Source organism: Aristolochia californica, unplaced genomic scaffold, assembly GCF_029961685.1.
Source record: "Aristolochia californica isolate CCGP_79_NKW_82.1479 unplaced genomic scaffold, dmAriCali1.0.hap1 SCAF_5, whole genome shotgun sequence".
NCBI classification, from domain to species: domain Eukaryota; kingdom Viridiplantae; phylum Streptophyta; class Magnoliopsida; order Piperales; family Aristolochiaceae; genus Aristolochia; species Aristolochia californica.
In genome coordinates this window covers 9,402,138-9,420,650 of record NW_027182214.1, presented here as the reverse complement: position 1 = coordinate 9,420,650, position 18,513 = coordinate 9,402,138, and the positions used below count along the sequence as shown (strand labels likewise).

At 33.6% G+C, this 18,513-nt stretch overlaps 1 protein-coding gene across 1 annotated transcript; it reads right to left on the bottom strand.

The window, feature by feature from the left end:
• Positions 1-10,276, bottom strand: LOC137965646 (uncharacterized). The gene is made up of 14 exons (XM_068811929.1): positions 10,113-10,276; positions 9,864-9,983; positions 9,641-9,700; positions 8,084-8,379; positions 7,112-7,420; positions 6,923-7,031; positions 6,737-6,830; positions 4,204-4,291; positions 4,026-4,109; positions 2,524-2,620; positions 1,936-2,023; positions 1,589-1,694; positions 1,422-1,514; positions 1-614 (listed from the first exon to the last, which is right to left on the bottom strand). The coding sequence occupies exons 4-14, from the start codon at positions 8,264-8,266 to the stop codon at positions 213-215; spliced, it is 1,653 nt and encodes a 550-aa protein (XP_068668030.1). The 5' UTR covers positions 8,267-8,379; positions 9,641-9,700; positions 9,864-9,983; positions 10,113-10,276; the 3' UTR covers positions 1-212.
• Positions 10,277-18,513: the final 8,237 nt, after the last annotated feature.

Genomic DNA, 18,513 nt, shown 5'->3' with positions numbered 1-18,513 from the left:
CATTTGATCTGTATATTATAAAGCATTAAACATCCTTGAAACACTTCTGTGCAAAAATCTACAATTTGATGTATAGTCCTCTGACGAATGGAACCTGTTTCGTAACAGCCATTAACATCTTATTGAACACATCCAAAAAGAAGAGGCTGTTTCCAGCTACATATTGCTCAGGTAGAAATAGTCACATGGTGTAAAAAAAATATGGTCAGTCACTATTGTTTGTAATTGGAACTTCCAACTTTGCTTGCCGTCAGTGAGATTTTATTATCCTTGATATTCGTATTTAAAACAGCTTCCGAGCTGCTTGGATGGCTCTCACCATGATCTGGTCTTGTCCAGATCTTAACATGTCCTTCCCGGCAAACTGTAACAACTGACTCGGCTGTAAATATTAAGCCTGAAAGGGGTTCTGTGTGTACACGGTGAGCAACCACAGGAGAGATTTTGGGTACATCTCGCATACTTGGAGCAGGCTGAAGTGTACCGACGGGGCAAACATTGTCCCAATTGGTGCATTGGTTTCCGCTAGATGTGGGGGATCCACCAGGAGGGTATCGTCGCAGCGGTACAACTATCTCATCCATCTCTAGGTCCCATAGTAGCAATTGGGTGTCCTGTTAAAGAAAAACAATCACAACAAAGTTGCGCATCACATGCAATTATGTGCAGAAAGGACCCAAGATAGGATCAGCAGCACAAATGACACAAACAATAACAGTTCTCTATAAACATTATCAATAAAATTCACTTCGCCAGAATGTAAATGTGCTTCCAATTGCTAACTCATCTACATCCCAATAACTAAAAAGAACATTCGTCTACATTTTATAGCAGTGTCTTACTCTTCCAGCATATCTGAAGTCATGTTTTAAGCATGATTCTATTAAAGGATTTGGTTAGGGATGATAAAAGGATCAGATCCTGGAATTCCAGATCCGATACGATTTTGGATACCGAAAATCGGATATCTGAATCCGATCTGTTCAGAAAGTATCCAGATCTAAATTCCTGTAATAAAAAATAATAATAATAATAATTCAAAAAAATATCTTAAAATTGAAGAAAAATAGTAAAAAAAATTACTAACAAAGAAAAAAAAATTAAAGAAGCATGAAAAAGTATGTGGGGCAAAAGCGGAGTATGTGGGGCAAATCTTCTCTCCTTTGTTCTACCATATTGAAATTTGTGATTAGCTAATTCTGCTGAAGACTGAACCATCATATTGTTCCATGCTTATTTAGAGTGGAAAAGAAAGACCAAAATATGTTTTGATAACAATAATAAAAAGTTCTGGGAGATAAAGCTTAAGAAAAATCTAGATTTGTCAAAGAGAACATCAGATTCTAAAGCAACTCAACAATTCAATTATCTTCGGAGTAAGAAAGGGAATCATGTTTAATTGGTCAAAAAAGTTTTTATACCTGACCCACAGAACCAAACCGATACACAATATTTTCTCCAGAGTCGTCTGAAGTTGGGGATGACCAATAAGGGTCAAAAGCAACTCCACTAACCTGTCCATCACCTCTTAAAACATCAGACTACTGAGAAGTAAAGCTACAAACATGATTACAGACATAAACCTTACCCAAGAATTGTGTCCCTCACCCCAAGCCACTACTTTTCGATCTTCCATACTCCAGACTTGTACTAGGTCATCTTCTCCTCCAGTCAAAACATACTTCCCATCAGGGCTGAAAAATGACTTCTTAAGATCAATGACATGGTCAATGAACGAAAATGTTACAAAATCAATGATACGGATCAAAAAGGATTTCCAAAGGAGCTTCATGCACTCCTTTCCATAGAAGCCTTTCCAAGGCCACTTAATGACAATATTTCTGTACAAATGTTCATTATATAGGCAACTTGGGGTCATATATGAGGTCCCATAGTAAGCATGAACCAAAAACCAAAACCAAGGAATGATCTTACCTCCATGCACAACACAATAAAGCTCCATAATAGCTTTTCCCACCACACATTAACTGTTCTTTTGAGAAGTCAAACACTCTTAAATAACCTGCATGAACAATTCATTCTCAGTGTGCTTGGGATAGAAGGTTCACTATGACAGTGACCACTCCACTAAATTACTTAAGTCTCTTCCTTCCAGACTTCAAGCAGCCAGTTATCAGATGTGCTGTGATCTGGAAGATCAAACCCATATAGCCTTTTAGTCTTGGGCCCCACAAAAAAAAATGACAACTGTCTGCTGGCAACTAGTAAAAGTAAACTGGTCTACGAGAAAATCTGGGAAGCATTAATATAGGATTTCCTATTGAAATTACTGATGCCATAACAGGATTCAAAAATCAGCAGACTGTAGGAAGACCATTAGTCAGCCACGTCGTTGATCCAAAAAAACAGCCTACCTGATAGGTGAGTACATAATCCATCAGCATCAACCGACAGGTTTAAAGAACAGACAGATGCATGAGATGCTGCTACCATTCCATGAATAAAACAAATAAGACATGTAAGCAATACAAAGGCATCGCATTTCAAATTTCTAATTGATACCATCTCGTCCGACTGTAGCCAGATACGTTCCATTGATAGAGAAAGAAATACTGTTGATTGAACCTTGGCAAATGTGCCATCTGGCAATTGGATTACTCTGCAAGAAAAGATGGACATAAGATGTCAAGATACACTGGTATATGACATTTCTACAACACTACTCAAACTGACTTTCAGAGCCACCAGTTTTTCCTAAACAACAGTACTACCAATATCAAATATGGCCTCTCCAAGGTGATAACCTTCCTCTGGAAGTAACAAACTCACCCAGGATAGATCTAATACACTTTAGTTTTTGTTTCTTGTTTGACTGGTCTATTACATGTTAAATAATAGAATGTACCCTGATACTGTCGTTTGTCAGTATCTAAAAAACCTAACAACATCCAATTATATCCCACACACTGTAAGAAGTATATTTCAAGTGCAAAAAAACCCAGAGATCAGGCCTTGTAAGCAACACAAGTCTACCTTTTCCATTACCAAGTCAAAGTATGAGGAGATGCAGAGTGGGATAATCTAGTAATTACTTGCACCACTATCCCAATTGACTTAATGACTTCTATAGATCCAAAAACAATTGCTGTTTCCATCTTTACCACAGCCATTGACTATTGATCTAACAAAAGCCTTCTTGTTTGTTTCATTTGTTTCTGTTGTAGATTTTACACAGCTCTTTTGATCTGAGGTTACATACCTATGCACTTAAGATATATAAACAGCTCGAATTTCAGAATTTTTTTGGTCCACTCATAGTAAGCTTTTATTTTTTGTTTTTACCTTCTCTGCTTACGATTGCTGTCAATTGTCTCTTTTGCTCCAATTTCTCCCAAAATAGTTTGTTTGGATTCTACATTCTAGCTTTTTGTTTTAGATGTAAAAATGAGATATTTCTATCACTCAAAAGTAAAGGAAAGATATCAATACCCAAAATAGTTTGTTTGGATTCTACATTCTAGCTTTTTGTTTTAGATGTAAAAATGAGATATTTCTATCACTCAAAAGTAAAGGAAAGATATCAATACAGAATAGTCAATATGATTACAGTTGAGGACAATGAGTGTTTACTAAGCCAATAAATATCTTTGGTTTCAAGGAGTTCACTTAGAACATCATTGAATTACAACCCTATAAAGCTGGACAGTAACATCCTTGACTGGGAAGGGTAGATTACTTGTGAAAGGAGTGCCTGCCCACAGCAATTTAAATTACTGGAAAAACATTAAAGAAGACTTTATTTTCTACCACCTCCCTTATTTGGTGAAAATAATTATATATTACCAAAGATATCAATTACATAACCAAGTTGGCAAAGTGTACAGAAAAGCATTGTAGATACTTTGGAGAGGAGAGAATGAAATTTTAAAAAATTAAAAAAAGAGGTCCACATCCATTGAAGGGCAAAAGAAAATCTCTGATGATTTGTCATGCCTACTCTGGCTACCAAAGTTCAAGAAAAGGTAATTACACAACAGAATAAAAGGTTCAACTGCTAAATTTACCTTGCTGGACCGGGCATGTGCAACAGAAAATTGTGCTTGGTCTTTGATAACAGGGAAAGAGGATTCGCCAGTGCCATCCTTGTTCTAAAGCAATAAAAAGCAGAGAAGAACCTTGAGCCAAGTTTTAGCTTAAACTGTCAACCCTGTTGGACATTGATTAACATGATTTTGGATTTACTTTTTCATACACGTATAAGTTGCCATCAGCATGAGCAACCACAAAAGTGCCATCACCTTCAGGTACCCAGGCAATACTCGTGCATCGGCTGCAGAATGAAGCTTGACACTTAGACTAGCAATACAAATAACATGAAAATATGATGGAAGAAACGTTGAGTATAAAAATGAAAATGTAAAACAGATAAAAGTGTGAAAGAGAAATAATTATATGATTATAAGACAAAAATTGGCCAATATGCAATCGTCATTGCTCAAATGGAGAACAAAATAGCTAATTGATTCTCTCAACCCATGCCATGATCATCCATTGTCCTTGGACTTCATTCAAATACCATTTTGGGAAGTTCATTTTTGTTGAGGTGATGAAATAGTGGTAATTGGACATCTACATGCTTAATTTTGGATGAAACAAGTGTATAGTTTACCAAGACACATCTCTTATCATGTATCAAAAGGGGGAATAGGTTTATGGAAAGAAAAAACAAAGAAGGTTGAAGAATGGTAGAATGTAACCAGGTCAACTAATTTCCAAAAGAGAAGTGATGGAATTTTCAAGAACTTAGACTTGACTTAAGTCAAAGATTTGTCTAAAGTGTTAGATTGGTCAGCCAAGGAAAATTGCATATTAAAAAAAGTGATAACAGAAATAAAATCAGGAATTGGATATAAAACTCTTTAAATAGAGAAGAATAGGATAACTACACCCGAACGGATCTTTTGAAAACTTCAAAAAGGTAGAAACAGAACCCAAAACAGCAACTAGGACTCTGGAGTTTGCCAAATTTGGACAAAATTGAAGCAATTAGACTATTGCATATTCTGTGCAAAATAGAAAATGAATACTTGACTCAAGCAGAAAACACACCAAAATTCAACCAGAAGACATTTAACTTATAAAGGGTCTCCTGACAGTGCAGTACGACATTATATATATAATGATAAAAAACAGTGACCTATACAAGAAAGATTCAATTTTTTACACAAAATAACCTCTTGTCATGGCTGCCATAGACTAGTTCACGGATACATTTTCTGGAGCAGTAAAGTAAGGACCCTAAAGCCCTGCTATAATACAATGTTACTATTTTAGGCTTTCCATATTGAGTGATTACACTAAGAGAACATCAGATAATTGATTAGGCAATAGTCTAATTAGATTAGAGAAAGACTGAAAGATTGAGATAGAAAGATTTGAGTATGAGAGGAAACCTGATAGAGAGGATAGAGATGGCAAAACAGAATGGAGAATCGAGCCATAGCATCTCTCGACCCCTTACTGTTCGATTAATACGTGAACATATATATGTTATAACTATACCCTTCACTCACTTAAAGCAGGCATATAACAGGAACCAAATAAAAAAAAGTAACTAAAACAAAAGGAAATCATTAACTCTTCAGTTGACTAACTCTTTTGTTCGTTTTTAGCTTTTTATGGTATCTCGTTCACTTGTATTCTTACCTCCCTCAGCAGCTATCTCAATGGAATCATTTTTCTTATTGTTGTCAAAAAAATAAACTTTCTAATTGACTAATTCTTTTTTTTAAAGAAAAGTAATGGACTAACTTATTGTTCCAACAAAGAGCAACATTGTTTTTCTAACCATAGGCAAGTGTGAAAACCAAGTTGAATCAAGGTTCTCTTTTCTCAGTATTCTCAAAAGAAAATTATTTGGGAAGTGAAAATCAAGGGTTACAATCATCGATAACAAACTTCCACCAGGTTATCAATTTCTCAGACATTCCTCGCACAGAAACACCAGAAAATCTGTAAAGAGATGTCTATTAAATGCTACTGCTCCAACTTTCTGCATGGCTAGTAGCACCAGGTAACCCAAGTTATAGGGTACAATTGGGTAACTGCATTGCGGCATAAATACAGTGTAAAACTCTTGGTATGCAAAGTACAAAACTAATACATCATATTTCACTCACAATATCAAATATTCTCTACTTATAACTCGAAACACCTAAATCTCAACCAAGCATAAAGATTGGATTACATTGGACAACACAGTTCTCCAAGATTATTGCATACATTGGATAACTGCATACATGGCAGAACTACAGAGTGAAACTCTTGCTATGCAAAGTATCCAACCAATATATCACTCACAACTAATTCAAATCTTCAAAAATTTATACAAGTGAAACACCTAAATCTCAAAAAGTACATAAGCATTGGATAACACGGTTTTTCAAGATGGAAAACAGTATTATTAGTAAAATGAAATTGCATAGCAGGAAACAGTTCATCATGCTTATCCTACTTTAGACATAGTAAACTCTAGCATCTTTTTTTTTTTTTTGAGAAAGATAAACTTTAACATGATCCATCCAAACCATAGATTATGCTATTTTGTGTCTTATTTCTCTCCCTTTTAAGTTAACAAAATTACTCTTTTTGTACAATAATGCATGATGAATTACTTCTTGATATATAAGTACAATTCCAAAGTAAAAAAAAAAAAGCATAAACATAGTAGGGAAAAAGTCACATTAAAAATTAGGTTCCAGCTGTGTATCAATACCTATTATTAATTAAACCGTCCTTGTTGTAATGTTGAGCTCCAACAAGCTTCTTGCCAAGATCTTGCAGTTGCTGCCTCAATGATACTGAGTAAACTGAAAATTGGTTGAAAGAGGAAGCACACACACAGTTACAGGGAGAAACAGCAATACATTCAGATATTAGGTAATGCACAAAAGATACTCACCATCCCCAGAGTTTAATCCAATCAGAAGGTCGTGACCATCCTTTGCTTCAGAAATAAATGCATGGCACACAGGGTTAGAATTGCTAAAATGGATGGATTTGATCGGATCCTGCAATAGAAGAAAGATGCCACATAACTTAAGCTACAGTCTTGAAGATGCCCAAAAAGAGAAGAGAGGAACAGGATTACCTTATCTTGTGAATTAAAATCGCTGATAAAAAGGGTGTCACCAACATTAAAAATCAAGTAACTGCCTTTGCCATCATAATTAGAAGGCAGTGAAGAGCAACTCAAGCTAGAACTTCCCATGGATCCAATCCTACTGTTTCCTGCTAAAGCTTTACTTGAGCCATTCCCTCCAACAAAGCTAAGGGCACGGCTCCCATTCCCACCACCTAGTAGTCTAGCAGCTGCCAACCTTACCCCACTGCTAGCACTCGTGTTTGAAGGTGGAGGAGCTGTTGGAGTAGCTTTATCCTTAAGATGTGCAAGGGTGACCTGAATATGAAAAGATTTTGAAGTACCAAGACTTCCATGTTCAACTTCAACTCTAAGTGACAAGATTTCAATGTTCCCAGTCAACAGAAAACTAAAACATAAACCTAACGAAATTGAAAAAACAAAAACAACTCAATCACTTTTCATCAGAGGAAATGAGTCAATTTTGCCTTCAGAAAACAAGGAGAAGGGAAAGGCAAACTTACAATGGCCCTGTCAATGCACAAAGAATGTTAGCAGACAGTAAATTAGCTAGAGAAAGTGCAAAAAACACATTGGTGCACATGGAAAATTCCCTAAATAGCATAAATTACAGATCTACAAATAACTAACACAGGACTTGCGGAAAAAAGACAAAAATTTATATTCAATCTACCAAAACCATTGAACTACATATCATTACCATTTTATATACCTTAATTATAAATTAACTATAAAAAGAATATTTTCAACTCTACAAAACTTATTTCACTTCTAGATCCCCTGGAGTTTGCCACCCACCAAACAGATGGGTCCCCCATAGTGAAAGTAGGTTGCAGGATAAGGCCTCGTATGTAGTAGTCATTGTTGTTATAATACCCAAAAGAGCTTGAGCTTTGGTTATGCTTTAACTTGTCACGTCGTAAATTGATACAGAAATCCAACCTTAAGGTCAAAACTTACCTGAGAGACAACCCTTCCATGGGCATAGTGAAGGAGGCCGGCTGGATGTGTCTTCTCATAATGGAGCTTGTAACGACCTTCTGGAGTCTTGAAATATGTCTTTAGTGCTGGACCTGAAGATTGGACATTTCCCAGTGAAGAAGACATTCTGTTGTTGCTGTTGCTGGTGTTGTTGTTGTTCATAACAACAAAAGCTCAGAACATACGGGATCATAATAATGATATATCCTCCTTTCCTCAATCTTTATCTTCGTATTTCTTCTCTCCAGGTACAAAATGAAGGCAAACTAACATATCTGTGTAGTTTTTATGAAGTCGGTTATTAGTACAAGATTTTTAAAGTAACAGTATTAGTAACAAATTAACTGTTAAAGATAAAATAAGAAAACTAAAAGAAAAATGAGGTGTTAGTACGAATGAAGTGAATAAAGTATCCAAGTTAGTAAAAGAAGACATAGTTGACTCTAGTGTCATGTCAACATGCATAACAAAATTTTCTCTAAATTGACGGTGAAATACACCATCAATGGGAGCTTTTCTTAATAGAAATAAGGTTAAATGTGACAGTGAGAATAACTTCCTATCTGCAAAATATAATGGTATTAAAGCAGCATTCAACAGAGTATGAGGTCCAAAGAATTGGAATATCAAGAATATAAGCTGACACATTTATAACGAGAAGATTGGTTGGCAATAACTTTGATTTGACATAAGAGATTTAACACTATTCTCTACTCAGGGTACATTAGAGATTTTTCTTTAAACATGTCACAAACGGAAAATATGAAGATGGCTCAGTCATCCGAACAATATGTTGAGAGAAATGAAAACACTGTTTACCCCTAACAGAGATTATTAATACTAAGTGAACTTTAATCATTCAATTTGCAGGTTCTGAGTTTTTTAACTCTTTGTATGTTGCAAACGTTGGACAGCTGGATTGAGAGTGTGCTCCAAAGAAACGTATCAGCTTCCTCAATTAAACACGAACTCAAGACAAAATGGAAAAGGTCAACTATGTCAAGGTAAGGTTCTAAAAGCTACACACTTCCAAAAGAAGAACATCGTTTTTTTTTTTTTTTTTTTTTTTTTTTATAATGAAAAGAAGAACATCGTAATAAAAGATTTTTTAGCTACATAACCAATTAATGTACAAGAAAATAAAAAAATACTTACAATCTAATAACCAAATCATGTATTCACCTCCCAGTAAGAGAGAGACAAGAAAGTAAGAAATGAAAGCAAAAAAAAAAAAAAAATCCAAGGGCTAGCCATTAAAGCACTTCATGGCATTGCCTTAGGGAATGAACATCGCCAAGTGCATACATCCTCCAATGAACCCATCCAGACAAATGAATCAGAAAAATACAAAGAAACACACAAATAAAAAAATTTGCTTTGCCATAACTCCCGCGTAACATCAAGAAGGTGGTGCAAAATAGTCAACTAAGCACAGAGCCAAACTCTGTATCCGCGTAATATAACAAAGCGTTGACAAAAGACAAGAACAAAAGTTTTTCAATCAAAATCAGAGCTTAAGCCAACCAAAACCCTCACCTGATTAAATTGTAGCTGCAGATGAAATATACAAAACCAATCAAATGGCCTTGCTTTCTCCTGCGGAAGAAGACCAATGAAAGGATTCTTCTTTAAGAGAAAAGTTACACAGGAACAAAAAAAAAAAATAAGAAAGCTTCACTGACTTAAGAATTAAGAAGGAAGGAGAAAGCTTCACTGACTTAAGAATTAAGAAGGAAGGAGATTATGGGATATATCGTACAAAGTGAAAAAAGTTGATCAGTAATCTCTAAGGAATGAAGCCCTCTTTGTCTTCTTTTCTTCCAACTGTGACTTAACCAAGTTCCTACAAATTCAGCTAGTCCTTTCAGCCAAAGCTTCTCTGCAAGACAACGAAGTCACATTCAATCAAAAGAGGGAAGAGAGAAGACATCAACAGAAAGAATGTACAATGGCAAGCGATCAGCAGGCGAGAAGAAAACAAAAAAGTGGATATTTTGAAGTGCCTAACCCTCAAATCGCGAAATTGGAGAGGAAAAAATGGCGACAAGATAAAGCAACTGCGTCTTAGTGAAGAGAAAGCTGCGCGAGATTTTGATTGTTTTGAAGCGTTGAACTGGCTAAGTTTGGAAGGTAGAGGCTGGTCAGTGTACCCAGGAGGCCAGGACTCGGAGCACGATGGAAAATAGTTGGAACGAATTTCCTAAAACTGGTGGGAACTGTGTACATTGTACATTTTCTCCAAGCTGATAATGGCTAGGCGCGCTGCCCTGCACTAGCTCGGCTCCTGCTCTCAATCCGACTTCTAAAGCCCACTATAGTTTTTGGCACAAACTACTTACACTCTCAAGTTACAAAAAATTACAGGATTTTCGCATTTACATATTTGAAATAAAATTATTCAGTCCAATTTCATAAATTTAAATTTATGACTTGTTTCCATTTTTTTCTTATATTGTAAATTATTTTCATATTTATACCCTCGTTTCCTTATTTTTTCTTGTGTATACATGATAAGTTTTCACTTTTGATGCCTTTATGTTTCTCCGATACTTCAATTTTTGGTTAATTTCAATTAATTTGTTATAAACTATCATTATCTCTTTCCCAAATAAAAATTTCTAAATGATTCTTATGTAATTATTAGATACTTGAGCTCACTTTTAGGATTTAGAGTATTTTTTACATATGACCTCCTTATATGTGACAAATCCAAATACTATCATCAAGATGTCATATTTAAATATAGCCAAAAATTGAATGCAGGCAACAAAAGCTATTAAATTTAAGGATAAATAAATAAAAAATTTTAAAAATTATCATAATAAAAATGAATTGGTCCCACTAATGGACCTCATCCAAGCAAAGGGGGGTCTCCGAGGAAACCTTCCTCAGACTACAGGAGGGTGTAAGGCTCATCTATGGGTGGCAACAAGCTAGATTGAGGTTGAGTTTTGGATTTTAATTATCCTTAAGCAACAAAGTCCATCTAAACCTTTTTCAATTCTTCATTTTATGCCCTCCAAAGGTTAAAATTTAATTATTTTTATTTTTATCAATATTATTTTTTATAGATAAAGGAATAAATGTAATTCACTAACACAATTGATTTCTTTAAAAAATATTTATCAAGGTCATGACATTAAAGAAAATATAGTTGATATCTACACAATCTGAAGGATCAAGGTTTTTTTGGGTTAACCCTTACTTTTCTTTTGAAGTCGTTGCATTTTGCATAGATTGGCAAGCTTGTCTTGCATAAATCTATGTCTTCTTCCTAGAGTGTTTGTTCTTAGAAAGATTTCCATAGAATTTTTTGGATATTTGGGTTATTTTGTTAATATTTTGCTACATATCTTTTTTTTCATAGTGTGTAACAAATGGTTCTGGTAATTTTAAATAAAAGATAGAAAGATAAGATTTTTTATCTTCTGTTTTGAGTTTGTAGAAAAAACTAGCAAACTCGCAATAATATTTTTCATAGAAACAAATATTACAAATTTGTAATTTGTTTAGTTTCTGTATTGTCTCTAGTCTTGTTCTAGATTTGAGACTTTCATTCATTGCTTCGAGGGAAGGATGAATGCCTAAGAATTCTTTCGACATTTTTTCTACTATGTTTTTTAAGATTGCATCAATGGCAGTGCTTCCATCTGGTTTTGCCTTTTGGTCTTAGAGAAGGTTATCTCACCAATTGGCAACATTACCTTGTAAAACATGGGTAAAGAAATTATATGTTGAATCCTTATCCCATGATTCATGCATATTAGTAGCATTGTTAATGTTTTTTTCCCAATCTTTAAGGATTTTTTCTCCATCTTTTGGACAATCTAAATTTAGATAAAATTCAAAAGGGTTGATGTTATCTATGAGTAGTGCCCTTTGTTAGTGTGATTCGGGTCAACAAAAGATTATTTTGTTGAGTATCTTGGTCTTCCTAGTGAAACTTTGTTATGAGAATATCGGTTATGAATGTTAACCCCAACAATAGATTCTTTTTCTTTGGAAGATTATGCTTTTGAGTTTGCTTGAAGCATTTTAAATCTTTTGCCAACGTCATCTGCAAGTTTATCTTTTGCATAATAATGTCATTTCTTCTCAATTTTGTAAGCAGTTGTCTTTAGAGTCCCATGACTCTAGATCACTTTCTTGTTCCTTAAGTTTTCCTTTGCTAGAGGCTGGTTTTTCCTCTTGAACATAATAAATTAGTTTTTTACCAAATGTATTATATTCTGAATAATCAACTTCTTCTTCTGAAGTTGAGGTTATACTTAACGCCATTCTATAATTTGATGTTACAGATGATGTTTTTCATGGTGCTATACACACAAGTTTTTAAGTCAACCTGTTATGTCAGGAAGCCCTAGGGGTAATGGAGTTTCTAACTCTGTTAAGTCAAGGAGTAAAAGGATTTTATACCTTGAAATTGTTGTTTCAGGAACTAAATATTCTTTTATACCTAAGATAGTTTGCATTTTGTCTTTGTTTAGATTTTATAAACTCTATTTGAGTTATGTTAGTTCTCTAAAGAACACATGATTCTTTCCTTCATCAATCTTTTTCTAGAATTGTGTCTAGAATTTTTTACATTTTAAAATTTCTTCGTGCCTGATAGAATCATACAAGAAGTTTATTTTTGTTTGCATATGTTGTACTGCAACTTCCATTTTTCGAAATAAGTGACTACTTTCTGTAGGGCACTATTTTGGATAGGAGCCAATGCTCTAGAGAATTGGCTTCTACAATGTTGCATCATCTATATAGGGGAACATAGGCAATTGGTCGGGGGTTTACTATTCCTTCGTAACTGGAACTAGTAGAGACTCTATTGGTAGATGGTCTAGCTAGTTCGAGGGGAAAAATTGTTTCTGGTGTTGGTGATTACCAATTTTCCTTCTATCTCTTTTATTGTTTTTCAAGATAGAGGTAGGTGTCTTAGAGCCTTGGGTTGAACTACCTATTCTATAGGTCAAGTTCTTCAACCATGATACTTTCTGAATATCCAATTTTTTTGGGTAATTTTGTAAATATTTGGAATATTTTTAAAAGAATTTTCTTGTGTTGATTCCTCATACTGCTACGCATACAAGTATGCACATAACTCTTCTTCCTGGTTGAATTCTATTTTTCGACCAGCTGTCTATATAGATTTTTAATGACAAAGTATCTTTGATATACTTGTCTTCAAGATCTATTTGGAGATTGGGCCAGATTGTGAAAACTACTGGGCCTAATCCTAAGTTTTCTCTAACTCCTCCGAGAAGAGACTTTTAAAAATTATTTTTTATCGAATTATCAACTATTGTTGCGATAAAGGGTAAAATTTGATGGATTCGTATTAAATGGCTAACCCTATCCTTACTAATCCATAATGAATATATTTGAATTTTCTTAGCTTTGCTAAGTCTAATTCTGATAGAAGTTGGTAACAAAACAAACCTGAATCAGTATCTTGGACTTCTATTAATAATTCATTTTGAAAGACAAAAGATTTCTTTTGAAATTCTATCTAATCTTTGTTATAGACTTTAGTGATTCGAGGGATACCGATTATCCATTTTTGTCCATCTTGCATTAAATTAGGATTTCTTCATATTCCCCACTAGTTTTATAATGAACACGAATGCTATTTTGGAGGGATGTACATTCAATTCCTATTGGTTCAGTCGTTTTAGGAATTGTATAGAAGATGAAGTATCTTCTAATTTTTTGAATAAGACTGTTATTAGCCTTTCCAATTGGTGAATACTGATCATATGGGTAGTGTAGTATGCTACAAGATCCCTAAGTTCAACTTTGTCAGTTATTTTTTCAACTTCGGACATCAATTGAGACTTATTGATATTTTAAAGTATTTTGGTTTAAGCTATTTTGATTATAATAGTTTGAATTTCTTCTTTAGTTGGTTTTTTTTCTTTAAAACCTTTTCTTTTAATTCCCTAATTGGTTCTATGATTTGAGAATTATTTATTTTTTGTTCTATGTAATCTTGTAGATCATTTAGGACATATACCATTGGTTTGGTAAATAATTTCTTTAATTCTTCTAGATGAGTTATGAATTCCTCTAGAAGAATTTCTAGTATAGTTTTTATTTTGATTTCTAACACTTGGCATAAGAAACCAATATATTCTGGCGAATTTTGTTCATTACAACTTTTATGATAAAAACTTTGATGTAAATCTCCGACTAGATCAATATTATTATTTAATACGGGATTTTTTCACTATGTCATCCATGCGGATAACCTAGAATAAGACATATTTGTGTTTGTTCTTATTTGAGTAAAATGCTACTCGAAGGATCGTTAAGTCTTTTTTGACTTAAAAATTGTGTGTTTTGGAACATTTTCTACCAAATATATGAGAATTGATCTAGCAATAGGTCATAACCTTGGGAGTATGTTACTACTTATACCTATGTTACCTAACCTAGATCTAACATCTAAAACTAGGGTCTAATACCATTTTTTACACACTTCAAGTTTTACCTAATTATGCCCAACATGTTTTCTGCTACTATTTAATATTATTCAGGTTTTGACCCTAATCTTGTCGGTTTACCACTAAGTTGGATAAATTGCTTATAGCAACCTCACGGTTTTAAGAGATCCACAAACCATACATGCTAGCCAATGTGGTTCCTTAATTGCTTCTGCAAGGTAGAACACAACTCCGTTTTGTTTAGGGTAACCAAACATTTAAAGTTACAGACAAATTCTTTGTTTGACATAAATTCTACATATCTATGATTCGAAGGGAATAGTTCATACACAAGATAATACAATATTAAAATTATTCATAAAACACTATTCAAATACCATTCAACTATTCTAGAAATACATACTATATAAACATAATTACTATTCATAAATACTCACAATTACTGTTCATACATATAAAATTCATGTTGAATCTGCTCAGCACCTTCTTCACATATTCTTCTTGTAACAGTTTCAAGACATCAATATCTCTAGTAATCCTCCTCCCAAGGATTTGTTTTGCAGCACCCAAATCTTTTATTGCAAACTTCTTTGACAACTCCCTTTTCAAATTATCTATTTCCTGTTTGCAAACACCTGCTATCAACATGTCATCAACACATAGTAGTAGAATAATGTAGGAGTCATCAAGGTTCTTCACATAAGATCAATGATTTACCTGGCACCTCAAGAAACCATTACTACTCATAAAAGTGTCAAACTTCTTATACCACTGTCTTGGAACTTGTTTAAGACCATACAAACTCTTTTGAACTTTGCACACCTTTTTCTCCTTTCCTTGTGCTTTGAAACCATGTGGTTGCATCATGTAAATTGCTTCCTTTAAATCACCATGAAGAAAGATTGTCTTTACATCCAACTGCTCTAAGTGCAAGTCTTCATTTGCCACTAGTCCAAACATTGTTCTAATAGTAGTCAATTTTAGTACTAGAGAGAAAACCTCAGTTAGTCAATGCCTCCCTTTTGTTGAAAGCCCTTTGTTGGAAGATAGGCCCAAGCCCACACGACCAAGGAAGGCCCACATATCTAAGAGTATTATAAGATGGGCCACACAACCAAGGAAGGGCCACAAGATGGGCCCAAGCACATAAGAAGTAGGATCCACCATGATTACCACGAGCTGACATCCTTATCACATAAGTTGGAAGATCAATAAGCACTCACAAAAGCATTTATATCTTATGGTCACGTCCTAGAAGAGTTCTAGTTTGAGTTATGTTTATCTTTTATCTATATTGAGTTATTTAATTATGCTAGTTCTTATCTTTAAGTATTAGAGTTTGGGTGTAATTGAGACAAATGTAGTTTTATTATAATTGGACTCTACTACCTTCCTCAATTATAAATAGAGGTTCATGTACTTTGATTATAATAAGTTAATGAAGTATTTCTCTTTTCCATAAATTTAACATGGTATCAGAGCAGGTTTTGTGAGTTGACTTGGTTAACCCACAGAGATAATGAGATCCTTTTCTCTAAACCCTAAACCCTAAACCCTAAGTCTAGGTTCGAAGTTATTTTTTTTCAGTCCCTACACTCGTAATTTTTTTTGTGTATTTCACCTCTATACTGAGATTTTCATATTTAAAATTATATATTGACGAAAATATATTTGAGTCTACTTTCCAATGAAAAATGATTTTTTCCAATTTGAGTTATCTACAAAGAGAAATCGATATTTGAATGAGAGAAGGTCAGATTAAAAAAAAGGTTCGAGCAGCAGCAGAAAGCTTCAACTTCCGAGGTATTTTATGTTATCAAGAATGAGACTTTATATGAAGAATTATATATCAAAAGAAATATCTATAAGTATATTTTCTTGAAAGAACAACCCAATGTTTTATGACAGAACAAAACATATTAGAACGAGTCTCATTTTGGTTGTGAAAAGTTGCAATCCAGTGTAATGTCTTTGTAATACATCTCATCCAAGAATCAATAGATATCTTCACAAAGGTCATCACTGTAAAAACTCTTTCAAAGATATGTTCCAAACTGAGAATTTATGATGCTTTCTCACCAACTTGAGGGGGAGAGTTAAAGAAGATAATGGTACTTTATGTAATCTAGAAAGTGAGTGGCATGAGAATCTTCTTATGTTAAACTTTTAAGTCTTTTTACTTCACTCATGTTCTAGGGTTTTATGCCCTCAAGTTTATAAATTAAGTTGCGAGGGGGAGAGCAAACATAACTTGCTCTCAACTCTAATTTCTTCTCTTCTCTCACTTACTTCTGCTCTCTCCTTCCTTTATCTCTCTCTTTCTTTTCTTCTTCTTCCTTCTTATTCTTACAAACCCTAAGTACTCTAAACATGCAACCCTATAATGTAACAAATATTCACTCCCATAGCATTACCCTTCAAGCTTCTTCATATATATTTGGGGCACCTAAATGTATCTTTTGTTTAGCTCCATCATTAGAAACCCTAACTTCCAATATATCATCTCCCTCATGGTTAATAGCAGTTGTCATACTTCTATTAACACAATTATCATTGTTCTCTAATTAAATATCATCATCACTTAAGCTATCACTACAATCATCACTAAAACCTATTAATACAAATTAGTGAATATAAATACCTATAGAGATACAATTAACATTGTATGTCATTCAAACATCAAATAATGCAATCATGTCTATAATTAATTACTCAGTGAAGATGATTCACTCTCATATAGTGATGCTATAGATAAGGGGTTGAAAAGCCCTAATTCATGTTCTTGTATAGAAAATTATTACAATCTACATCATGGATATAACTATAAATATTTACAGTTGTGTATCACTAAATCTATTTGGCAAATCTTTGTAGATGAGATGTTTCACCATCAATGTCTCGATGCCTTCTACACTCCCTTCACAAGCTCTTTGTCTTAGACTTTTCTTTCAAAGTAAATATCCACAGTTATAAATTGAGGAATTCAAATTAGCCAAATAAAGTAATTAAATTTTTATAATTTGGTACTTTAAAAATAGTGAAAGACCCATAATAAAGAAGAAGTTTGGCCTAGATAACAATTGTGTGAGTTGTATTATCACACTTAGTCACTCCATACATCATCATAACCAACTCAATAAAATTATTCAAAATTACAATCTCTACGAAATGTAATTGACCTCCTTCATAGCTAACAAAATTTCCAAAATTCACCTTCAATTACGCATTATATCGATAGAGAACATGAATCATATAAATTATATTATGTACAAAATCTACATAAATTCCATACCATATAAATTAACCATTATTAAATAAAATGGAAAACAAATCTCCGAGTGGCCTTATCAAACTATAGGACTTTGGCCAACTAAACATCTTGCACCATCTAAACAATCTTTACAATCATATAGTATGCAGTATATTTAACAAAATGATTGGTCATAAATAGGATTACATACAATTTTAGGTTATTCAACCAACTACCATAATGGAATTTGAGTTTTACAAAAATCAATAGAATAATGTAGAAGGCTTTTTCATTTTTAGATTTCATGAGAATATGATAATCTTCCCATCTAAACATGATATAAAAAATAAAAAATATGATTCTCATACATCTTACATTCATATTATCATGTTTTCATCATTATTAACAAAATCTTGAGTTAATTCACTAAGATAAAAAAATTAAAAATCAATTAAGAAAATTCAAAATTAGTAGCTCAATTTCATATTATTAAATCACAACTTTATAAGTAAAAACAATGATTTTACTAAACTTAACAAACCCTAAAAAGAGAGGGAGGGGAAAACCCTCTCCCCCTCTTCTCTAGACAAATTGGTTGAAAAATAGATGAACATTTTTAGTAAAATTAATAGATAAAAAATAGATGAAGTCCTAAAGAAGAAAAAAAATGCAATGAATGGAAATGTCCAATGGACTAGCAGTGTTTTCCCCTCGAAAAA

Bases quoted from the DNA above. Each gene is read 5' to 3' on its own strand.
- LOC137965646 (XM_068811929.1), bottom strand. From the start codon at position 8,266: ATGAACAACAACAACACCAGCAACAGCAACAACAGAATGTCTTCTTCA. The intron at 1,695-1,935 runs GTAAGATCATTC...GTCATTTTTCAG, and splicing joins TTATTGTGTTGTGCATGGAG to CCCTGATGGGAAGTATGTTT. The intron at 615-1,421 runs GTATAAAAACTT...TTTCTTTAACAG, and splicing joins GGTTTGGTTCTGTGGGTCAG to GACACCCAATTGCTACTATG.